At 36.9% G+C, this 25,420-nt stretch overlaps 1 protein-coding gene and 2 long non-coding RNA genes across 11 annotated transcripts in view; 2 read left to right on the top strand and 1 right to left on the bottom strand.

Moving 5' to 3' along the window:
- Positions 1-92: 92 nt before the first annotated feature.
- Positions 93-25,420, bottom strand: part of Patronin (calmodulin-regulated spectrin-associated protein patronin) — a 58,079-nt gene continuing 32,751 nt past the window's right edge. For 2 of the 9 annotated variants that reach the window (XM_089072461.1, XM_089072468.1), the window contains 26 exons: positions 22,554-22,649; positions 19,557-19,772; positions 18,880-19,334; positions 18,611-18,726; positions 17,718-17,828; positions 16,241-16,322; positions 15,863-16,082; positions 15,173-15,749; positions 14,825-14,991; positions 14,160-14,171; positions 13,072-13,251; positions 11,472-11,605; positions 11,230-11,383; positions 10,960-11,158; positions 10,387-10,625; positions 9,283-9,457; positions 8,861-9,141; positions 8,413-8,706; positions 8,034-8,270; positions 7,777-7,954; positions 7,028-7,150; positions 6,318-6,413; positions 5,664-5,762; positions 4,099-4,293; positions 3,721-4,003; positions 93-3,598 (listed from right to left, as the gene is read on the bottom strand). In XM_089072461.1, coding sequence (XP_088928587.1) covers positions 3,454-3,598; positions 3,721-4,003; positions 4,099-4,293; positions 5,664-5,762; positions 6,318-6,413; positions 7,028-7,150; positions 7,777-7,954; positions 8,034-8,270; positions 8,413-8,706; positions 8,861-9,141; positions 9,283-9,457; positions 10,387-10,625; positions 10,960-11,158; positions 11,230-11,383; positions 11,472-11,605; positions 13,072-13,251; positions 14,160-14,171; positions 14,825-14,991; positions 15,173-15,749; positions 15,863-16,082; positions 16,241-16,322; positions 17,718-17,828; positions 18,611-18,726; positions 18,880-19,334; positions 19,557-19,772; positions 22,554-22,649 — 5,064 coding nt within the window. In that variant the 3' untranslated portion in view covers positions 93-3,453. The remainder of the gene's footprint in view (positions 3,599-3,720; positions 4,004-4,098; positions 4,294-5,663; positions 5,763-6,317; positions 6,414-7,027; positions 7,151-7,776; positions 7,955-8,033; positions 8,271-8,412; positions 8,707-8,860; positions 9,142-9,282; positions 9,458-10,386; positions 10,626-10,959; positions 11,159-11,229; positions 11,384-11,471; positions 11,606-13,071; positions 13,252-14,159; positions 14,172-14,824; positions 14,992-15,172; positions 15,750-15,862; positions 16,083-16,240; positions 16,323-17,717; positions 17,829-18,610; positions 18,727-18,879; positions 19,335-19,556; positions 19,773-22,553; positions 22,650-25,420) is intronic. The other 7 variants (XM_089072463.1, XM_089072464.1, XM_089072462.1 and 4 more) reach the window with 7 other exon arrangements.
- Positions 11,506-22,529, top strand: LOC148937586 (uncharacterized). Its single transcript, XR_016138301.1, has 2 exons — positions 11,506-11,643; positions 18,591-22,529. It is a non-coding gene; the product is annotated as an uncharacterized LOC148937586 (long non-coding RNA).
- LOC148937587 (uncharacterized) lies at positions 15,998-16,484 on the top strand. The gene is made up of 2 exons (XR_016138302.1): positions 15,998-16,129; positions 16,204-16,484. It is a non-coding gene; the product is annotated as an uncharacterized LOC148937587 (long non-coding RNA).

A 25,420-nucleotide genomic window follows, 5' to 3' on the forward strand; every position in this document is an offset into this window, starting at 1 on the left:
AGAAAAATCTAGATCTCTCAGAGAATATGACATTGAGGTATGATGGACCACCTTACGTATACCCATCCGCGGAAGAATAAAAGTCTATTACAAATGGGTTATTAAATTTTATTAATGACATTCGCTGCGAAGATGCTAACAGTAAATTATGACCCAAATCTTACATGATGTTCTGAATAAATATACATATCATCGAGTAGGTAGGTATACGTTTCGTTTTATATGTATATAAAAACATAATATTTACAGAGACACACGGATAGAATTCGAGAACTGATACTCGCCTTGATGTCGAAATTTCTGCGATAATAAAAATTGATAATTATTATATAACAATAATCGTTTATTATTATTAGTAAGCGCGATTTAACTGTGGCGTACAAATTTACATTGTGCCGCAGTATTGTGTGTGTGTGTGTGTGTGTGTGTGTGTGTGTGTGTGTGTGTGTGTGTGTGTGTGTGTGTGTGTGTATATTATGTGTGCCTCGGTGTCCTGTTTCGTTCAGTTTCCTTTCCGCCTCGATCGTTCCGTTTTGTCCTCGGTCAAATGTCACATCCAAGTACTCTATTTTTTCCAGCTCACTAATAATATATCTATTCTTCAAAAAATATAAATATCAAGCATAAGAGAGAGCGACCAATAGTTGAGAGATCTCTCTTAACATCGTAACTTTGTAATCAATCCCATTTCCACAAGCCATTATTCTCGCTGGCTCTTAAGATTAGTGACTATGTATATTTATATATATATATTTATATTTATATATTAATTGCAATCAATATATCTCTCTCTCTTTTCATTCTCTCAAACATTGTCACCTTATCGCGATTTGCACTCCTCAAAGATCTCGCATTCTCTTTTTTCCTCTATGGCGTGTACCTCACGTTCGATATTGTCAGGTCGGACTGTTTCTGAATCTAAGATTCTCTATCTTATCGCTCTCTTTCTCTCTTGCATCATGGTACTCGGATAAATTTACAACAGACAGGAATATAGAACAATGAACTTTTCTTTCTCTCTCTTTCTCACGATTACTATAATCTCGACGGAGTTTAATCTTACAAATTCCTTTTATTACACGTGGTCGAAGAGCGAAATGCGGGACGGCGAAGCCAAGCTGACCGTGACGTCCCACGCGAATTGAAGCTACATAGATACTCTCTCGCAGTTTCAGCTGCTGGAGAACATTGGATTTCGATATGTCGCGTTGTGTTTGTAATTGTTAATAATCCTGTGTACGTTTGACGCGTAACGCCGTGTCGCAGAATATAGAGGGTCTACCCTTATACTCGGCATAATCGTCCATGTCGAGTCGAAGACTTATAATCGTACAAAATGATCGGAGAACGATCCTGAAGAGATCATCGCGGACGAGATCCAGGATCAGAGAGAAATAATCGTACAAACGATAGACCCCCGATATTATCGTATAAAACATCTACTTGAAATCTACCTATCTCTAGCTCCTTCTCCTCCTTCCATAACAACTTTATAATGAAAGAAACGTAACCGATCGAAAGGCCCGTTCAGCGAGATAGGAAGTCGATGCCAGTTCCAAAACAGGAAAAGCGAACGTCGAGTTTATGGCACAATAAATTATAACAATTCTCCCAGATAAATTACGGCATTCGTATACACGCGGATTGCCGTGGTTCTCTGTTCGCTTGGACTGACTAAAGTTTCGCTGAGAGATGGCGGGTAAATCCTACGGGGAAAAACACAATGTGACGAGACACGGTTGAAGAAAAGTCAGGCTGTCAAATTCGTTAAATGTCTTTACGCACTTAGTCCAATTACATTGTTCATAACATAAAGCTTCGTGTTTTCTTCTCTTTGTTTCCAAGGAAAGCAGAACATGGCTGGAAATAAGAAACTCATGTGGAGTTGTGACGAAAAAGCGCAGTTTTATCGATAAAATTCGCGGTTTTGACGATGTCCATCTTCCGCCTTCCTCTCACAAGACGAATATGATTAAAGCGCATTCGGAGCAAGAAAAAGAAAACACTACGAAGTGCTCTCGTTTTCTTTCCCGATGGTCTTTTGACTTTGTCGGCGAGGCAACGGTACTTATGCAAATATCCATTTTCTGTACACAATGATAACTATCTAATCCGTCGATGAAATATATCGCTCGCATTAAGACTGCTGCTTCGGCGTAAATTAATGCACGTGCATATCTCACAGTGTTTCTTACATTATAACAGACTGAAACATGTAACGATGCAATTCAAACAATCGTCATTCGCCGCAAGGAAACGGATTCAACATATGCATTATACGTCTGAATTCATCGTAAGGCTGGTCTTACGCTTAACAGGCTCAGCTAATTACGAACTTATTTATATACATTAGCTGTCGTCGTTCACATCCATCATTACCCGTTGGCAAAAAGTTTCTTTCCCCGTAAAAAAGGGGGACGAAAGGAGACACTGCAAGAATCGCGCTACGCGTTACAATCGTCAACAGCCGCGAGAAACATACGCAGTATGAGAAATCATTAATTCAATCCCGTTCGCTCGATTCACATCGGGCACTTTATCCGACGTGTATCTCAATCTATAAAATATAACAAACGAATATATAAAAAAAAAACAACTTCTGATTAAAAAGAAAACTGATATAAAAAAAAAGAGAAGATATCTTTTGTGTGTTATACATGAAAAAGTAAAAATAAGTTCAAGTCAATGATTTGCGCACGAGATGTATCTAAAAAATTAATGATCTCTCATGTATTTGCGTTGTTATATTCTTTAAAAAATGTCAAACACACTAGATAATAATCGTTGAATAATTTAGATCCCTAACTTCGAGAAGGATGGAAAAAGATCTGTGCGAATTGCGAATTACGCCCGCATGCATAAGAAGAACATAAAATGCACCGTTGCCATCCTCCTCCTCTCTCTCTCTCTCTTCTCGCTTCGTTTCGCAGAATAAATTTAAGAAAAGAATCAACTTTTGCGCATATATCCACAATCGCACGCAGCCCACGCAGTCGCAACACAGCAGTTTACACGATTACAAGGCGGTTACATGTTAAGAATTAGTCCGCAAAATTAAAGGAAATATCTTAGAGGTGTATTGACAACAAACCATTCCTATACGTAGATACTGGTAATCTTATGACACAGTGATTGATGCTGACGCTCAACAAAAAAAAATGAATACAAGAAAAATAAAAATAAAGAAAGAAAAATGAAATTCTCCCCGATGATAATCCTCCTTCGTCTTTTTTACCTCTTCAAAAGCGATGTGCGATCGAGAAACGCGGAGTTTGCAGTGCCGATATGATTATTTCTTTACGGGGGTCAGCACCGATCAATTGTCCTTATAAAATTGACTAAGAATGCAACGTATTCGCATTAATTTAATATGGGCCTGTATTAAAATAGTAACTATGAACAACAGAGGGCACAGTAGCGTAATGTTAAGTGTATGAAATCACTTGTGTAAAACTATATGACGAGCGGTATGTCCTTCTTGTTCGGTAAGTTCACCTTTTTACCTTGCCAGAGGCTGTTGTGTATCGTGAAGGCATCTATGGTCACAGTCAGATGCTTCGTGTGAACTTGCGAAAAGCATTTTCCGCTGGAATTGTATCTAGAATGGAAGAAGAAACGATGCTCTAATATTTAACACATTAAGAGATACAAAATTGCAAAGTTAAAGCAAAAAAGAAAGAAAAGGACAAATTCGAAAGATTAACTTTCAATTTTACTTACTTGAAAAACTTGTCGAACATATTATCGATGACTTGTTTGGGCCCAGTACCGTACAGTTTGGCTACTTCCTCCCTTTCAGGACAGTACGAATAGAGAGCGCGGAATTGGCAGCCGGCGTCCCGGAATAGGATGAGGAAGTGTTTGCTTTCGGACCTGCTGATTTCTTCCAGGACTCTCGATTTAGCTTCCTTGTTCACAGTGCCAGGGAAGACGCAATACTCCACGGCGTTCAACATTATGTTGCGATTCGATTTGGCTATCGGCAGTTTGTACAGTCTCGGGCCTGTTGCGACGGAAGTATATAAACAGTGAATCAAATTACTTAGCTTTCTTTATATCCAACTATCGAGTGTATTCCTTTAAAATGTTGTCTCTTACCATTGTAGTCCATCATAGAACTGGGCGTGCTGCTGATATCGCTGCTACCATCATCATATACCCTCTTCTTCGATGTCATCAGGGCGGGTGGGAGTGAGCCAGGTCCCGAGGGTGACGTCAAATGCCTCATGCTGCCTATGCCCGGACTGGCGGCACGCCTCGGAGGTGTCGATCTGCCCAGGCCGCTGTCCGAATCTGTATGCCGACACATCATCGTCTTGATCATTACTCGCATCTACGAACGCACGCTCCGCACATATGAAGATGCATATTTCAACGGAGATGCGAACGTCTATGCATTACTGAATTCATTAAAGAATAACGGTTGTATATCTTTCTCCTTTTGTCACCCAAGCGATAATGAATCCGAACATAGGAATCTTCCGGTTTATTAATAATGGTTAGCCACCCCGCCAAAAATGTATTAGTCACTTGTTAAAGACGTGCGAGACACCTTCCTTGCTTTAAAAGAAGGCTTCGTAATTTATATCTCATTGTGAAGACAAAAATATTTCTGCTTTATGTAAATAAAAGTACTTTATGTAAATAAAAGATAAAAGAATTGTAAACGCTTCGTGTCTATCAGCTCGTTAAACCACTGACTATGCTAAAATGATTCTAATGTATATGTCATGATTTTCTAATTGCGTACTAATTATCAAAACTATGAATTTCTGAATCAACGCTAATGCGATGATTTACGCTGATGGCTATTCGTCCCATTTAATCCGCGAGCTCTGCGCTATGCGACAAAACGCTCGGTCAATCACTGACATTAAATAACGGGCATGAAGCAAGTTCATCCATACGGAGCACGTAAGACTCGATTACACAAATCACACATACATGTTCGCAACGAATTTGTTATATTTCATCGCCACGGTACCTGGAAATAAGAACGGTGAGGGGAATATAGAGCGGGATATCCAAGGTGATGGGATAAACCGGGTACACCTAGGTCGAGTCCTAGGAAGGATTATTATAAATGGATACTACAGCCACCATACAAATCTGGAAAAAGACACCGATCGAAAAAATATACTTTGTACCCATAACCAGTGCTGTACAACAACAAGCCCAACCAAGCTTCAATCGAGCCTTCTCTACACAGCGACAACAGCAGCAGCAACAGCGAAAATGAGTCGTCCTAAGAAAATGACATGACAAAGTTCCGCCGAAGAAATCGATAAATCGATAAATCGTGCATCGTTTGAAAACGTTAAGAGAATCAAGATTTCGTCACGTAGTCGCGTCGGGGGAACTTTGCTCAAATGTATACGGAAAACAAAAGGAAAAAATGAGTATGATTATTGTGCGTATGTATGAGTCGTTAAGTACCACTGCCACCTGTGTGCTCTTCAGCCTGCCACCATGCCACTACGTACATGTGGGTGCATGTGAGTGCGCGTGTATGTGTGCTACTCTGCCTACAAAAATTTCGGGACGACGTGATAATATATAATATGAATATTGTCAATATATATATACACAGGACACATTGAGATTGTTGCACGATATAGAAGGGAGATCGAACGTATTTTCCAAGTCACTGTGGTGCTTCTTACCGCACAAATTCATCAGAGAATTAGACTTTCTCCCCTTAAAGTTTTGGTAAGTCTGGTATTTAGGCCTGCCTCTAACTTGTTGCTGAGACTCCTGCGCATCTGCAATAACGCAACGTTTGCCTTGTTACACTCAAAACGCCATGTACGATCAGAGAGATTAAATAAGTTGCGGGGAGAGATGCTTTAATCGTGCGCATCTCACTGAGGGTGCGAGCGGAGCTCGGGCAGGGAAGACTTAAGGGATTTAATAAAAGGATAAAGTCTAACTACGAGCCATATCCGGGGTACATCGAGAATTGAAGTGGCCGGTGCAGTTTTTGGTGCAGAACAACGTTGCGTTCCAACTGAAAGATGTCCACTACAAGGCGCTACTTAAAGACAAAAATTAAAAAAAAATAAAATAAAAAAAGGGGGGAACAATCATACCCGCAAAGTATCGTGACCTTGCTCAGTCGCTCGTAGGGGATAATCAAAGGCTAATCAAATGCTTTAAACATTCATCGCATAAATTTCTGAGATTATAGCTGCCCATACCAGTGTGTGATACATCCTGCAATGAGTCTACTTTTGTCAAGCCAAACGTTTAAGAAACGAACAATCGTACACAGAGCCTGCGGCATTCCCGCGGTAAACTGTAAGCAACATCAAACCTACCTCTGGAGGTCTTGTAAGAGCCACGTCGACCGAGCTGATTCACGCTGCGGCAAGGCGAGGAACCTCTACCATCATCGGGCGAATCTACGGAAGATACTAAAAAAACGGGGATATCTATTACAATTGGTTTCAATTCACTGCAGGTTTTACACTACTTATAAATATATGAAATATATAAGGTAATCCTCAGCAGTTTGCTATACATTATATATCAAGTTACAGATATCGAAAAAACAAGTACATGCCAAATTGAAAAATGGAAAGAAGTGCAAAATAAACATGTGAGAAAACACATTGCTAATTACATAAGTATCATATTTTATTATACATCTTTGCTTTTTATAATTAATTATTTTTCTGTAAAGACTCTCGTTTTTTAGACAATTGAATACCGCCATTTATACTGTTAAATTCAAATTAATATCTTTCAATTTTTTTTGTATGTGTAACAATGTTTTATTAATGTTCCTTATTTTAAAATTTTGTTTCAAATTTAAACTTATAAAATGTTATAAATTTCTTCTTTTTGCCGCATACAAAGAAATTAATGAAATCATGACTTATTGCACAGATACCTCTGAGTATCCAGAATTTGAATAAAAAAAAAAAAAAAAAAAAAAAAAAGAGAGAACAAACTTGCAGGAGTGTACTGTATAAACTGTGCGATACTGTAATACTGTGCGATGTGAGAGAGTGTGTGTAGTGCATACCCCTGAGACTGCCGCCCCGATAAAGAGGGCCGGAACAACGTCGATCATCGAGGTGGGCAGCAGTGAGACTATCCTGCGAGCCTCGGTAGTAGTCTCGTCTCATCGTCGGAGAGGTCAGCGACGCTACAGTAAGTGTGTTAGTGCAAAACAATCGGCTCGATATTTTCTGTACTATTCTAGTTTGGCGTCGACATCGCGATTGCGCGATTAGAGAATACGTCGAGCGATCTACGATAGGCATTGACGCAGCAATAAACTAGTATAGACGAGAAAATCTGGAGCTCGTGAGCATGTGGTCGGGGTGAAAATTCATAAAAAAAAAAAAAAAAAGAAACCAATTATAACAGAAAACAAGAACAATTAATACAGCAAGAGTGATATCGCTAAGATTACGGAAGAGAAAACGGCTCTGATCGTAAAAAATCTTCGCCATGCAATGAATAAATGCATATCACGGTATAACATCGAAGGGAACTGTTGCTATTAGAGTATTACAATAGGGAAATGCACTTGCGACACAACAACTTGTAAAAAGATCGATCTTCTTGGTGATTAATTCGAAAATAAAGATTACTTTCATTTTTTCTTGCGTGAAAATATTTTATATTCTTTCTTCATACTTCGATTTATTTTCTTTTAAATTTTATGAACATATTAAATCTGTTTTCTGCTAGTATATTTAATCCCCAAGAAACATCAATGCAATAGATTATTCATTTTGTGCAAGTGCAATTTAACAGTAATCTCACCTGTACTTAAGTTGGAAGAAGAACCCTTCTTCCCACGACTAGGCGTAAGAGCCCCGGAATCCAACACCGCGCCAGCGTCTCCGTGAATCGTTTTGGGCCGCGGTCGAGCGGTTGCAGTCTTGTTACGTAATTTTGCTGGATTTATTGCATTCAGGAGTTCCTTATCAATTACCTTACCCTAGAAATACCGAATGAAAATGTTCACATTATGAATTTGCCTCCATCCCTTTAATAATGTTATTAGAAATAGCACTTACTTCTCTTTCCGCTTCCTCTATCGCTTTCTTCACCTTATGATGCTCCAAGATAGCCGCTCGCCTTTGTCGTTCTTCTTCTTTCTTGCGAGCTCTCTCTTCCGCTTTCAGTTTCTCTTGTTCCCTGCGTGCTTGCGCTTCGACTTCCTTTCTCTCTTTCATCTCCTCCTGCCTTTGTCTTCTTTGCAGCGACATCAGCATTATTCTTTCCTTCTTCTTCTCCATTTCGTCCATAGAATTCTGTAGAAAAATTCATTTTATTACATTACAATTTTTTATGTAAAATTAAAAACATGTACAAATTAAAAGCATGTACAACTACGCTAAAATAGTTATTGCTGTTCAACATTAATATAACAGACGATAATAGATAATATAATACCGGATCAGGATTCGTGAGTTGGTTCCCAATCACTAAAACTCCAGAAGCATGTCGGCTTTCCGTACTGCCATCGCGCTGTTTCTCCCTCTGTCGTTCCCTTTCCATTTCCCGTTTAAGCTCCCTGTCCCTCATTTCTTGTCTCTGCTGTTCTCTCTCGTCGGCTTGCCGCAATCTTTCTCGCTCTAATTCTCGTTGAACTTCCATTTGTTTCTGTCTCTCAACCGCACTAGCGGGAGGTGATTCAGAACGCATCGTAAAATCCTCGTGTTCCATATAGGATGATACACTTCGCTCCTAAGATGATAATTGTTTTTTAAAAAAATATACATACATATATTTTTTTTAATTAAATTGAAACAAATGTAAAATACAGAGAACGATACAAAATATATAATTAAGCATATAATAAAAATACAGATATTTGTCTGCAGCAAAAAAATAAACTCACCTTCTTAGGAGACGTTCTTTTCACTCTGAGAGTTGGTTTCGGTTTTTTGGGAGCATCATTGTCGAAAGAAATGTAGAATCCTTTCTCGTTCGCGTCCGTGGGATCGAGAGGCGTGACATCCGGAGTGGCTGAACGTGATGAAATCGTCTCCCTCAACGACGGATGCGGTTGGAAGGAATTCTGCGATATCGTGGGTCTAGTTGGCGATGGTATTCTGTACGTACGACTGCCCGACGTGATGTTCAAGCCGCGAATACCTTGTGCGATATCGTCGTCGTTGCCTTTGAAGCAGAAAAAGGAAATTTTTATACTTTCTAAGAAAGTAATTTTTTAAATTATATTTAAATTTATAAAATATATGATCGTAAAAAAATTGTAATGTAATGTAAAAACTTGAGGATTAAATATAAAAACTTAATTACCGATAAAAGATATATTTTGGGGCTTCATATCATCGACAGGCGGAGCTGGTACCGAAGTGTGCAAAGCTGTAACTTGCCTCTTCTCCGTCGGACTTTCACACGAAATCGGGATGTGATGTACGGTTGATCTTTTAGGTTCTGGACTTTCGCTAATTAACTGACTTATTCGATGAACCTAAGATAGCAAAACATAGTCATGTAAGAAAACGAGAATAAATATTTTCTTAATTTAATGATTTAAAAGAATACTTTCTCACACGTAAATTATATAGAATCTTAAGAAATAATTGAACGGAAGATCGTGTTATATCTAACAACATAGAGTGTATATAATGCAAAATACAAGACTTGTAGTGATAAAATTCATATAAGACACATTTAAAATATTATCAACAAAACACTATCACTACTGTTATCGCGTCATTATTTTCTCGTATAATTTAGCAATCGCATTTTCCGTGTGTTCGTTAAGAACGCGACGCAAACGCATAAAAGATAAACGAGCCAAGGCGAACCTTAGTGAAATAATCACGCGAGGTCGAGTCGAGGAAGTACATATTTAAATTTATAAATCACTTCGCGTAGTGTAAATCCGAGCTCGACGCGATCGTCTAGGCGCTAAGACTGCCAGTGTGGGTAGTGTCTGCTATGTTGGGTGTCAAGAACAAGCGTCTATAAACGTGCATTACATCACCAACTGGTTCCCATGCATATACGTACATGTTCGGGCCGATCCTTCATATTGAAGTGACCAAATCGAGTTGATGAACAGCGCACGCATCGCGAACATTTAGCTATAACTTTTCACTCACACAGTAATCGCTGCTGGGCGCAGCATTCAGTCTCGCCCGTCTTTCTCTGTCTTTCGTAATAAATTGATACAGTCACGTGCGTGCGTGCATTGTATGCAGAGAAGCTGTGTTAGTATAAATATAAATAGAATTCCGACAGAAGAGGGTGAGCGTGATAAGACAATGCTACAATAAAAATAATACAAACTTCACCGAATGAAGTTCGTATTATTTTTACTATAGTGATGCATTAATAAGTGAAAGTTACACGGGAGAGAGATTAACGCAAAAATAAAATATCAGGAACACTTACGGCGTTACGGTGTTGTGGACTAGCAGACGTGACTTGTGTTTGGTTGAAGAGCGACGAAGGCGCTGGAAAGACGCTGGTTGGACCGGGATGGCTCATTTGATTATTACATAGACTATGATCCCCGCCGTTGAGGTACCTTGGTTCCTGAGTATCGTGCAAAACGAATCCCTTTTGCGTCGGGTGCGGTGCTGCCCAAGTCCTCGTAGGATCCGCATACATACGCATGTCTTGCTGATAAGCTAAGGAAAAAAATATAAAAATAACCCACTAAAGCATATGCATTAAAATAAAAAAATTACAGCCCTTTATTTCCAATCCATAAAAGCAAATTTTGTTGGATAAGCTGTCCAAAAAAAATTAAATTGAAGATTCGTGCAACTTCCAAAAATTTTTCAATCATAAATTTTTCAATCATGTGTAATCATAAAATATTATTAAATTATATATTAATTTATATATTCATATAGTAAAGTGTATATTCATATACTTCTTATTAAATAGATGATAGCTTGTTATTTATATCATAATAATCCATTTCTATTATTTATTATAAATTAATCTGATATTTTTTACCGGCAGATTGAGGACTAAATCGCGAGTCCATAGATTGCTGATAGCCCACCGCGGCCATTTCATTGGCCAAACTCTGGGCGGGTGCCGGCTGGCCCCACATTCTTCTCTGCACTTGCGGCTGATCATGCAAATAGAACTGCGACTGCTGCGGATCTTGCAGTCTGGGTGTTAATGGATTCATCGGCGGCATTCCGAAAGACTGTAAGATAAAGAAAAATATACGGTTGATAACATTATATGCAACATGGGATGCATTTCCGGAATACGCACTTGCATGTGCTGCTGACTGAGACTCTGCAACTGCTGAAGCTGTTGTTGCATTTGCTTCTGATGCTGGGTCATCAGGTGCTGCTGCTGAATCTGATTTTGCTGATTCGCCAAACGTTGTATGTCTGCTTGAATCTCACTCAAACTATTATTCATTCTGCGACAAGTAACATTTAATGATATTTTTTGTAATTCTACTGCAATTCTACTATTCCATTTACGAACGTAGAATCAGGAATACTAACTGGGTTATGGATTGACGATACTGTTCAGGATCCATATTCTCGATGTCCGGAGTGCGCCTGGTCTCAATGAATGGCGCATTACCATCATGTTCCAACCATTTGTGCTCGACGTCCCGCACATCCTCACTAATTTCCTATATACGTTATCAGAGAAATGGAATGCCTCAGAAAGGTATTATCATACTACAAATGTATTGTGTAATATTGCACAATGAAAATTCGATTCTTTTTTAAGGTTTTGTTTTGTGTAGAATTCATTAATTATTATAAAATAATTATAATAAATTTCCTATTCCAATTATTTAAACTGAGTGTGTACACAAACTAATACGTAGTACATTTTGTACAAGATTGAAAAAAAATTATAAAATTAAAGAGACAAGGAAAATGAACGATATACGAAATGTCTGTAAACCGTGTATCATTGGGGTCTGCACTTGCGTTTTTATGTGACGTAAAGTGTCTCATTGTTCATAACACTACACAAATATTTACCCGAAGTAGGCACGAAAACATGATGGTAGATGATTTAATTTATTAATTATTACGTTTCGTAATAATTGACAATTCACAGACAGTAATGGATTGCTCTTGATCCAGTTATAGTCCGGAAACTTGGTGACACTATCTGTATATGCAACATTTTATCCGTCTGTTTGATCAATATCTTATGTAACTACGAATAATGTCAAGGCTTCTCAAATTTCTCTCGAGTTCCGGAAATTTTAACTCGAGACGTTCACTAATTACGGGTATCGAATTTAAATGACTCGCCGTAATAACAGCCGTAAGTAATAACATAATTAGAAATGGAAACTTAAATTAAATTTTCGTGATAAAGTTAATTAGATATACACATACATATATGTACATTAAGAAAGTAAAATTTGTTTTGTTAGTAAAAAAGAAATAATATTAAATAACGAATTATATCTGAACCGTCACCCGATTAATGTTCATTTCCACCCTGATGTAGAATAACTTTAATCTCAATTTAATTTATTCCCTATCTTTTTCTTAAAACTAAATTCTTAAAACTAAAACAAGATGAAATGTAAGTTAAATTAAAGTTAATCCAAAATTAAAGTTAATCTACATTGATAAATGGATAATAAACAAAGATACAAGTAAATCGCTATTTTCCAGGGAGTGTTTAGTATTGCATCATGCATGCCAGGGGCACTGTATTAACGAATGCAAGTGTATCTGCACCGACGTCATTATAAAGATATAACTATCATTCTTAGGCAAGGTTTCATTTTCCTCTATAATATAAAAGAAGCGTCAAGAAGCAAAATAATAATCCGTTATCGAAAGTAATTTCTACTGGTAGGATCGATATATAAAGCGGCTGTACATTTCGTAGCGTTGTATTACGCCCGTAGTTTCTTAAATTGCTAAACATCGAGAGGGAGAATAATCACTTCTTTATCTGTGCGCTTTCGATGCACATCCGCACAGCAAAGACGAAAAAAAAAAGAACGTAACTAACGTTGGAAAGCCATTCACATAAGCGCGTATATAAATAATCCTAATAAATATTAAAATCATACTCGTGATTTCTCTCGCCTACGTGAAACACTTGCTGGTGATATCGTACCTTGAGCGAGAAGGGTCTCTGTGGTTTTTCTTGAAGGGGTTGTTGGGGTACAGAGGACGCCTCGGATACGCTCGTCGGGGTCGCCCCGGAAGACCCGGAGGTTACAGGAGTGGGGGGACCGACTGTCTCGGCCGGACTGTCCCCCCCGGACGTTGACGAAGAAGGAGATTTAACCTTACCCTGCAACCAGCCCAACCAGCGTGCCTTGTTAAGTACTCAGAGTCCGCCACCAAATCATCACCAAACACCACGGTGCCGAGTGTCTCCCCGCCAAAACGTCACGTTTACACTCAAGCGCATCAAGTGCCAAAGCTCATCCAGAGAGTGGCTCGCAAATCATACTTAATTGAACAAGTCTGACTTAAACTACGAGCACGCTATCTCGTTTGAAATTGTAAATGGAAAAAAGATAAAAATAAATTATATGTTGTGTGCATAGATATACATAATTAAAATTATATATATCTCGCCTTTAGATATTGATACATATATAATTTTATCCATGTGATACATGTATTACTATAATGTTAATATTATAAAAAAGATTAGGATATGATAATTATGCGCAATTAGTACTTTGACTAGCATATTACATTCAAAACATTTCGACATGAAACTTTCTTCTGTATTTCATACATGTAAACTCTCTACTCTCTTTCGTGAGAAATACGTTTATAAAACAGCATGCAGTGCTTTAAACAAGATGACTCCATCTACCTTTCTCTCGAATGCTATTTAAAATTCAATGCATTCACATAGCTATATCAATACTTTAAAACCAAAACGAAAAATAAAAAATTAAAATAAGAAAAAAAATTAAAACATCTCGATTCAATTATTCAATTAGAAAAAGAATGATCCATGCATAACATGAACTAATTGAATAATATTAATTATTCAAGTGATCCAAGATATAAAGATAAAGAAATTCTTGATAAAAGAAAAAAAAAAGAAATTAAATCTGTGAAGTACTAAATAAAAATTGCATTTGACAAACTGATAACTCCTGTTTGAACAAAAGTGATTGAAATAAAAATCAGTTCAATCCTGTTATAATAGAAAAATTTAGTGCATCAGCATGCGCTTACCATCAAGTATAGCTGAAATGTCAGAAAGAGAATTGTGTTAAGATAACATAGCTGGCAACCGAGATTATTTAAGGCAAAGAAGATTAGATCTTACTATGTACAACCAAAGATCGAAACGATAATCAACCTACATGAATATATCTAAGTAAAAACGAATAAATAGATGACTTATAAATAAAATTCAATTACTGAAATTTGAGCAATTACGTATTTTACATCCACGTACTTTGCAAATAATACTACAAGTTCAACTGATATTTTCATCATACATATGTACAAGCAATACCAAACGATTGCGGTAATTACAATCCGAAAAATATGATATGAAAAATATAAATAAAAGGCGGAAGAAAAAGAAACTTTGTACTTCCTGAGACATAGTACTTTATACATTGCTCTATACTAAACACCCGTGCCTAGATTCGAAAAGTAGCTGTCACACAGCATGGCAGACCTTAACATGTCTCGATGGAACTCTCAACATTCTCCGTAATCGAGAATTATATTACGCGCATTATTAAAAGAATAAATCATTAAAGTTCTGACTGTAACAATGATGTGTATGTAAAACTGATACGTAAAATTGATAATGAGAATGATGTTCGAATAGATCAATATTATGCAATCTTTCTAAATTATGTTTAGAATAATCCCGTATGTTTTACCTTCGTAACCGCTTGCAGGAACGCCGCCTTTCCCATTTTCTCCCGTTGTTTCGACATAACAACTTCCATCTTTCGTTTCTCATTTTCTATGTGTCGCCGTTTCTCTTCAAGCTTCAATCGTATGTTATTCAGCTGTGAGGCCATTATAGTATTGCCGCCGTTTTCATCTAACACCACAGAATATTTTCAATAATTCTAACGAAATAGACAAATATGAATAGAATTAAATTCAGTTTACTCAACTTTATCAACGAAGAAGTAAACATAGGTCACTAATATTTTTTTTTTTGTAATCGGCTAGAAACTTTCTAAATAAATTTTATTCTTGCTTTGATAGAGAGAGCTTACCAATAGAATGTTGCTCCAATTGTTGCGACTGCTGGCTACTCTGCTGTTGCCATGTGGTCGTGTTTGGTAGAGTAGCAAATGTCGTTTTTTTCTCGCCGTTCCTATTGCCATTACTCTGACCGTGTTTCTTGTTCGATTTAGAATCATCCTGTTCCGTGTACGTGAAATTGATCCCTTTTTCCGAACTTTGTCTACTCAGATTCGCAAAACTAGCAAATTTCGTAACAGCGTCGCCACCACCACCGCCGCCGCCGCCGCCGCCGCCGCCGCCGCCGCCGCCACCACCACCATCACCGCCACTTCCGCTGTTGCTGTCCGCGCCGTTGTCGTTCTCTGCGTTGGAATGTAAAATTTGCCGGAGAGCGACGTTATCCAGACTGCTGTTGGACGCCTGTCGTCGTAGCCTTATCGGCTCCTCGCCGCCGTAACCATTGTCCGCGATTATGTGCTGCACTCCGCTGCCGTACACATCCTGGACACTGGATCGCGCGGGCAACGTCGGCTCGGTGGTGCTACGCTTGCCAGTATGCGCGCCTAGCTCTTTATCCGGATTTCTACCAAAATTGTGTAAATTATCCTGGATAAAAGAAATCATTCGATCATACCGCTTGTCCACTCGAGACAATCCTCTCGACGCTTGTCTTCCTGATGCGACGATAAAGATAATAAACACTCCGCGCAGTTACATACCTGAGACCCGCCGAAGTTTTCAATGGTCAGCTGAGAGTCGTCCGTGATGCTGTTCCGTCTGGACCGACGTCCGGCATAGGAACTTCGCCGTTGTTCCTCCCAGTTGCTCGGCCGACCAGCGGCTTCAGTTCTGCCTGCGGATTTCTCATCAGCTACGGAGCTCAGCGTGGGAATACCTTTGCCACGATGCACCACAAAGCTCTCCTCGCTTCCTGCGCGCCTATGAGAAAAGTTAAACTTGATTTCTACTAATTATACACAAATAAGGTTTCTATAAAAATTTATTTTTTAGTTCAAACTGATCATCTGAATGTTTATTAAGCAATTATATAAGTTTACAGACATATTTTGAGGATATTAAATTATATGATAACACACCTGTCGTCGTACGGATGACTCTCAGCAGTTTGTTGCAAAGACTGCGACTTCTTTACCGTGCTGCTTGATGTCGACTTCGTAACTGGAAAGATAATTCAACGATGAATCGATCGTCTGTCTATACTTTTATTTAACTGGATGAGGAAATTCATTCATCACTCAAACTATATTCAAGAGAAAAACGATGCTCAACAGATAATAAATTTACATTTTATATTACATTAAATAAAGCTTTCGCAACGGATTATTTAAGGGCACGAAATTCCCACAAGTTATTTTTTATCGCCAGCAAAACGATTTAAATGTGAGAATATGCAGCGACGGAGAATATGCGTCGATGAAACGATAACACGTGGGAATTTCAACTTGCGTAAATTTCAAGAATTAAAACGGAAAAGCCTATGTCATACACTTTGAGAGAAAAAATATACGTCGAGTCACGCTACAAGCTAATATTTTAATCTCTAGCCTTTGTCGTAGAGTGTCGGACAAATTTGGAACAGAATGTGAAACGAACAGCTCGGTACATGAAACCATAAACCAAATGGCACCATAAACAATACAAATACAACGTCGCAACATAATCGTACTAACTAAACATGGAGTGGATCTTAAATGAACGATGAAGGTTTCATCTTTCTCGTTGACAGTGACTGAGCAGCGCAACATGACTCAAATCTCATGCAAAAGAAATATAAAATGAAGCCAATGATCCCAATGCAAGCGGCAGGCAGGCCAATGATCGTGTTGCAAAGGTACGCGACTCGCATGCAGGTCTGTTTCTGAAGGAATATATATATCACTCTATATATCACTCTCATAATCATGATCGAATAAAATGCAAACAATATGTGATTATTAACAAGCAGTGCTCCTGACAATTCACGAATTTCGCTAAGAGGCTAGTCTAATGGGATCACGTACTTTTTTTTTTTATTTTAATTACTCACTGTAAAACGTACGTATGAACTATACGTAAAACGCATTCTCTGTTTTTCATTTTCAGAAAGAAAAAATCTTTCTGCGTCAGAATTCTAGAGTCATAGCTTAATCTTCTAATAGATTTTTCTTTCAAAATATAAGAAATATATTTTCATCAAAAATATAGTTTTATATCCAATTGATAAAACGATACATATACTTAAAAAAGACTGATAAAAACTAAATATTAGAATTAAATTCTAGATTCAAGATCACAATTAAGCTTGATTATAATAATTATTGGCGATTATCAATCACAATATTACATTTTATTCGGTTATACACTACTTATTGACTATGATTGGTGCGTCGCATTGGGTGACCCAGTGCACCTATATACATGAATGATAATGCGACAAAGAGATCATGAGATCGCTGATACCTTCGAGACACTCTAAAAAAACGACAATGTCAGTCCACGAAAACGCGACTCGCAAAGGTAGACGACCACCTAGTAGACATGAGATTGATTCTTTGTGTGGTAACGTATGGATACCTGTGAAACCTGGCGCGGATACGGAGAGGTTGCTTCTCAGATCAGGTATCGGAGCTATAGACTGTGGCAGACTTCTCTTATGAGCTACGCCATGACTATTGCGCGGGCAGGCTGCACCCGTCGCCGCGCCGTATCATGTAGTTCAACCGGAAGTTGACGAAAGAAGAAGGCGAGGATAGCGTTGTCGTGTCAAGCGTCAAGAAGAGGTTACGCCATAGAAATATATGGAAATATTACAGTTGTAGATTAAGTGCTAAGAGTGGAGGTAGTACGTAGTTTGGCTGGTATATCATATCTCTTTGCTCGTTGCAGCGGCGATCTCTGTATTGTAATTTGTATTCGCAAAAAGACCAATTCGTATCGAATAGAAATAATATTAGTCGCTGCTCTCGGGGGGGGGGGGGGGGGAGGAAAAAATCCGGATCATGAGGCTAGGATATCGAATGTGTGTGTGTGTGTGTGTGTGTGTGTGTGTGTGTGTGTGTGTGTGTGTGTGTGTGTATATCGACATTAATAAAAAGCGTGATACCATTACGATTGCAGACAACGTTTCTTATATTCATGATTTATTTATTTAAATTATTTAGTAATATATTGAATTAATTTTGTTAATTTGTAATTTAGGTTAAAAATTGCTCGATGTACGTAAATTGCCTGCAATGGCAGTGGGAATTCATGGAGGAAAGTATAATAAAATAACAGAACGAGTATATATAAAAGTCCAGTGTACAGCAGCCTCCACCAATCACATTTATCCACCACCAATTTTCACGATTCTCTCTTTCTCTCTCTCCCTCTCGCTCTCAGCGAAATATAGCTCGAGTGTCACATATTGTCGCGCAGATCTGCTTCTAATAAACAATCTCATTCCAGATTGAAAAACGTGTACGTACCATCTAAGTACTGCATCGCTCGCTCCTCACCGGGATAACGCACACACTTCGCCGGATGAATCTCCAAAACGTTGTACATATCAGTCAGAAAAACTACCAGATTCTGCTTCATTGACCTAAAAAATTATGACAACAATCATCAAAAGGGAAAAAAGTTGATAATTATCTTCTCAAAAACAAAATATATTATAAATAATTTATAAAATATTTATATTTCTGCGTGATATACAAGTACAATGGAAATTCCGAATTAAATTAAATTAACGTACCCTCTCATGTACGTGACGTCCTCAGGTTGCATGTGGAAAATCGAGTAGGGCAGGCATTTGACGCAAAACGCGTGCACCAGGGAGAGATTGTGCAGCGCGTCCGCTACCGAGGGTCTCTTCGATACCCTGATCTCCATCCAGTTGAGCTCGCTGGGACAGTAGAAAGCGACAACAGCCGCCAGGCCGACACCATCGCACAGGGACTGAAAGTCCTTAGCAGCGGGTAGCTCAGGCAGCCGTGTCTTATCACCGGCACCTTCCTCGCTCTGGATTTTAGCAATTAGGGCGTGCGATGCATGATTGATCCAGAGTAAGAGGCCTTTCTCGTGATCCGACGGAACGTCCACTTCGGCTTGAGGATCAAACCGTCGTATCGCTGAGATTACCCGGTCTCCCGTCACCACCTCTTTCGCGTACAAGACCATCAGGCCTTCTATCACAGCCATATGCGCGGACTACAAAAGGACAAAGATATCATTACAATAAGCATTGATTAAAACAATTCCATGTTTAAGAATTTGTTATAAAATTTTTATATATCAAATTTATATATAATTTTCGATAATACTAATATCAATAATTAATTTCAGATTGCCACACTTCCTGAAAATGATTGATTTAAATATCTTGAAGAGGAAGAAACACGTCTACGCATACATTGCCGCTGACAAGCTTACCATCTTGAGTGGTGAATTTTGGATGAGGATCGTTTCGGTGAGCTGAGTATTGTTCTGCTCCGCAACGTAGACGCCTTTCCTGGCCAAGGCTTGCAGGATCCCATAGTGATTCTGATTGTGGTAGTTGGGATCCGAGTATATGTTGGCCAGCGCGAGGCAGTAGAGCTCCGCATTGGAAAGCGCGTGAACGATTTGCGGTTTCAAGTGCTCTTGTTCCTATAAACATCAAAATTCATTTCTAAATTAACAGGTAATTACATAATTTAAATCAAAAATAATTATATCTATGTTAATACGACTGCGCGATTATTTAATGGGAATGGGATTTCACAGCTTCATAGAGATAATTATTTAAAATAATAAATAAACAAAATAAATTATTCTACTAAATCTAACAAAGAGATATTTTGAAGATTTTTAATATGCAAATTCTGGCCAATAAATAAACTTTTCATATATACATTTTTGCAAATTCAAAGAAACATAAGAATTTTTATCTCATAAATTTTTTACGCCTTAATAGTTAATTAATCTAATAATTTTTTTCTTAATAATTAGCACCTTGACTTAAGTAACATTTAAAATGACAAAATACATAAATTTTAAGTTTAAAGAACTCGACGTAGTGAAAATGCCATAGATGATCGAGGGGAAGAGCGACCTTGTCTTTAATGACGATTCGCTTGCTTTTTTGCGACGACTTCATGGTTGATCGCCGAAGGATGCAAAAGCTTCATTTTAACTAGTATCCAAGATGGCAATACGAAATAATCGATATAGATTGAACACTTTAAATCTGACACAAAGCTTTTTGTTCAGAAAACAAAGCAATGACTAAAGAAAATCGAAGAACGATTATAGAGAATAATTAAGATTTTATATACAAAACTAACTAAATTTACTAACTTCATATCATATATTGCTTGTTATTGTCTATTTCTTCTTCATATAGATTCGTAATCAAATAAGTAACAAAATAAAATAATGTACGTCCAAATATCTTTTATCTTAAGATAAGGAATCTTTTATCTTAAGATAAGAATAATAAAACAGAGATAAAAGCATAATATAAGTAACATAATAAATGATAAAAAAAAGGTAATAAAATAGAACTTTATTTTCTTGAAAAATCTTTTGAAAAATACTCTCTCATAAAGTTTATTTGACTAATATTAATTAAATTAATTTTTAAGATCAAAATAGATAAATAATACCTCGCAAACTACGATTTTATTGGGTTAAGCGAGTAATAGTTAAACTAAGTAACGTTGAAGAGATGAACATACAATCCGCTTCGTACAGTTTTACTAGGATTGCAATGTGAAATATCGAAAATAGGATCTGTAAGAGTTTTTGTGTAAAGTTGCTGAAAAAACGATAGAAAAGTAAGCGAAGCAGAGATAATTGAAAGATAGTAAGCACCATGATTCCTAGCGTCTAGTGTCTAGTAATAAATATAATTATATTGTGTTCGTGAGCGAATAGGAAAAAGGGAAACAAATATGAAGCAGAAATATTGTTAGCGATCGTTAATCATCTTCGTGCAAAAGGAGTTACATTGTAGTTTATCTCAGTTTCCTTTCTAAGTCGTTTAATATTTATGATCCGTAAACTGCAATTGTGTAAGTTCACGAGTGCATTTCTCGTCTTTATTTCATGAGAATATTTAAGCTTCCTCATTTTGCGAACACGCACGTTTCCGCAAAAAAGAAATATTTTTATTTTGTTACACAAAAGAATTGAATTTGTATCAATCTGCAGAGATTGCATATCTTCAAAGTATAAAAATATTTTTGAAGTTGGTTTAAAAAAAAAAGATCTTTTTCCTAGATATTACAGAATTCTCTAAGTTTTTTTACGTGGCAAAAGTAAGTATTCTTTTGTTACAATACATAAGAAAGAATATAAGAAAATCTGAAAATTCTTACGTAATAATGATTAATGAAAAGTGAAAAATTCTGCGAGGCATTCCAACTTCCGTGACTATCAAAGAAACATATTTCTAGTAGAAAGTATTTTGATGTAACTCTTACATATGTGTATTTCGTGGAAAAGGAAAGCATTTGTCATAAGCCTTTCGATATTTATCAAGATTATTTGAGCTCTTACGTCACATCGATGGACATTTAGTCCTCTTGAAGAGCGAATAGTTTAAAAATTTATAAGAAATAATAATTAAAATTTATGTCTTTCCATAAATCAAATCCACTTTCAAGCAGATGTTCCGAATGCGTTTCGTATGAAGAGACATTGTCGACAGACATTTTCCTCGCGAAGATGAAGTACAAAGTTTCAAGTTTCCATAAAATTTCCCAGAACTTCGTGGAAGTCCAGGACTTATATTTTCTCGAAGGATTATCGGAGTAGTGTGAAGTAAGCTATTGGCAACATAATTTGTAACGCGACTTTCGTTCGTTCTCATCGGAGTTCGGTGCGATATTGTGCTCGCAAAAGCATTATTAGCATTTCTGGCTGCATAGATACTTCGGTAATTTTGCAGCACCGCCTTTCACGACCAAGGGGGATCCGTTTTCTCCATCGCGGAATAATGTGTGCTACAAAGAAGAGGTTTTCCAGGACACCGTCGAAGCCTGAGAAACCGACGACTTTTCGACGAGGAAAAATTTATCAATCTCAAAGTATGAAAAGAGATCATGACATGGTCGCGAAATCAAAGCACGTAAAAAGAAACAAATGTTAAATACGCCTATAGGAAGATAGATTTTTTTCTATACGGAAAATCCATCGTCTTTTAAATATGTATTATTAGAAAGCAATACAAGACAAAAAAAATTTAATAAAATTGTAAATATGCATGTAAAAATTATAAGTTTTTTAATTATGTATTAATTTTATTAGTTTTTCGTAATTATGTATTAATTAATTCAAAAGTTATTTTAATTTATAATTGCGCAGCTTGTATACTATATAATGTAAAACTTTGTTAATATTAATAAGATGTTTTGCGTAAAACTTGCGTGGAAATTTTAAACTCACCTCATGATCACGGTAATAAGGGTCGCGGAGCTTTTCTGGCACTCGATTGTTGTATGCCTTCGATAGAAGCCATTTTACGGAGGCACGTTGTTTGGCCTGAAATCAAAAAAGAAAGAATAGGAATTGAGAAAAAATATATTTAAACTATTAATTTAATTAACTTGATATTTTTGATTTAATTTTCTCATTAATTCTTGTTTACTTAATTTTTTTCATAAAAATCAGGATAATCAATATTTTATATTTTTCATATTAATATTGTAGATAATACTTGTCAACAAAATTAAAAACACTCAATTTTTAAAATTAAACATTGTAAAAGAAAGCCTTCAAATTTTTAGAAAATTTCGAACAAAATTCTTTTTCAGCTTGCATAATTTCGATGTTAAAGTTCTGTTTTGCAGGAGCGACTTGAAAGTGGCACTATTTACGGCAGAAGCATTGTCGAGAAAAAAGTTTAACATGATTTAAAAACAAAACAGTTAGAATTTAAAATGGTTCTTTGCAAATTGCATCTACAATTATTGTTCGCAAAGTTATATAAATGTATATTTCTTCATTTTTGCCATCGATTCAAAATTGACCTTTGATCTCAATGAATAGTGTACATATAAATTATGATTGATGATCATAACGAGATCTTCACACCCCATTCTTGCTTCCATTTGCACCCGTGCCTTTCACCCGGCAATAAGATAAGCCGCTCCACGAACCACTCGAGATCCTTCTCGACATCCCGGATTGTAAGTTGAAAAACGCCCCTTTAGACCGTCCTACCACGTAATCTGATCCCTTTTTAGAAAAATTTATTCCTCAGAAGAATTCCTGTTGCATGAATTTTACATTTATTTAAAATCATGTCAATTATCGTGTCGGTCTCCTCTCGAGTATCAATGAAATAAATCAGCAACGGGAAACTCATTTCCGCAGCCAATAATTTCTTGGACGAAGCGTTAGTCCCATAGATCCTTAACATCCTTTTAATAAAGACATTTTCATTTTATAAGAATTTGCCTTTGCATATTATAGTTTCATAAATACATAATATCGCGCATATTAATTTAATTGTATGCGGGTGAATGAGACTTTTTAGAATTTAAGGACTCTTGAAATCCTACAATCAATATAAAAAAATTAAAAATCTTTAAGATTTTTAAATCTTTATGATTTTTAAAATATATAAATATTTTAAATATTTTTTAATATTTTTACAGCTTGCATTAAGCTTCTTCAGTTTAAATCCATTTCCATCTACAGTTTTTAAATATACATTCTTTCTTCCTTTCCCTCTTGTTTTAATTACAAAAAAATTAAGTTGTTTCGCAAAAATATCTCTATCTTTAAACTTCTCTTCATTTATTATTTATTCACGAAATCATTAGAGCAAGAAATTACTAATGTCATATTGTAATAGCTGAAGTTCCTATCGTATTTAAAAGCATTCGCGGAATGCACCGGATTACATTTAACCCGCTCATACACGTGAAAAAAGTGTGCCGTATATATATATATCATTGTGAAATCTAAATTATTCTTATCTCGCCATGTTTTCAGATTTCACGTTGATTTTGTCTTTCTAGCCCGAGACTTAATTATCTCGCGTGTTTTACTTCCTATAATATACGCTTGGATGCGAAGGAAAGCCAAAAAGGGCAACTAACGTATTCAACCGGTGAGAGACTTTTAAAACTTTCACGTCGTATCAGCTTCGAGCTTGAGAACTTCCGCGTACTTCATTCTCGTAGCTTAAATCGACTTTCCGCAATTTGCAAAAACAAGTTGCAAAGCAGTAACAGGTAAATAAGAGAAATATTCGAATACATTAAAACTTCCCAACGGGCATTCATTCCAACTTAACTTCTGTCCCGTCGCACAAATTTCTCCGAGGGAAAGGCTATTTTATGCAGAAACAAGTGTCGGAAATAGAAGTCAAAGTCAACGCGGTCGTGTGCCATGGATTGTGACGTCTCGCGAGCTTCTAAATTCCTCGCGGAGAATTTTCCTCGGGCGGGTGGCAGCTTGGCTCGCGAAATTGCACGCCTAATCAATTTGTCGAGTGGCTCCGAACGGGAACGAAAAAGAGGAAGGAAGAGAGCGAAACCCGGAGGGTTAGAGAGGATGGGAGTGGCAGTCATGTGTGAGGTCATGCCGCACCGTCATGTGTTATAGAGATTAAAGTGGCACGAGAAAGTTTTCTGGCACTTCTGTAAAAAACGCTCCGACAATCATTCACCGCGGTCAGATTGTTAACGGCAACGACGGCGAACGATAGGGATTATTCGAGTTTTATCGTCGCAAAATGATCCCCTATCTTTTTATCCCTTTCAATTCCCGTAATAGTAATTTTTCAACGTTAAAGAGTGTAAACGTGTTTCTAATTAATTTCACTGCGCGCAGACTGGTAATAAATGAAAGAAATTCTGGGTAGATCTTCCATAAATCAATGGAGAGAGAGGGAAGCGTAGAAAGAAAAAAAGAGCAAGAAATAGGAGAAAAATAAAAAGAAATCAATAATAAATGATCTCATCTACAAAAATACAAAGTCTGTAAATGTCAGCAAAAATCTGTTCTTTATTTTCTTAATAAATATAAAATTATAGTTGATATAAAAGTATAATGTATAATTCTTCAAAAAATATTTTTGTCACATTGAAAATAAACATCGCGAAAGTAAAATAATCCATCTCAATATTATTTTCTATTACGTAAGTTAGTTTGATTTTACCGATGTTCAAATTGGACAAATTCAGATAAATTTTGCGATCGAATGACACGATGTATTACTTGATAGAAAAAAAGGTAGGTTACTGTACCGAGGCATCGATTATCGATTGCTACTTAAGTAACAATGTTATCTTAATGCGCGT

Source organism: Pogonomyrmex barbatus, unplaced genomic scaffold (genome assembly GCF_055798465.1).
Source record: "Pogonomyrmex barbatus isolate J1 unplaced genomic scaffold, ASM5579846v1 scaffold13, whole genome shotgun sequence".
NCBI classification, from domain to species: Eukaryota; Metazoa; Arthropoda; class Insecta; order Hymenoptera; family Formicidae; genus Pogonomyrmex; species Pogonomyrmex barbatus.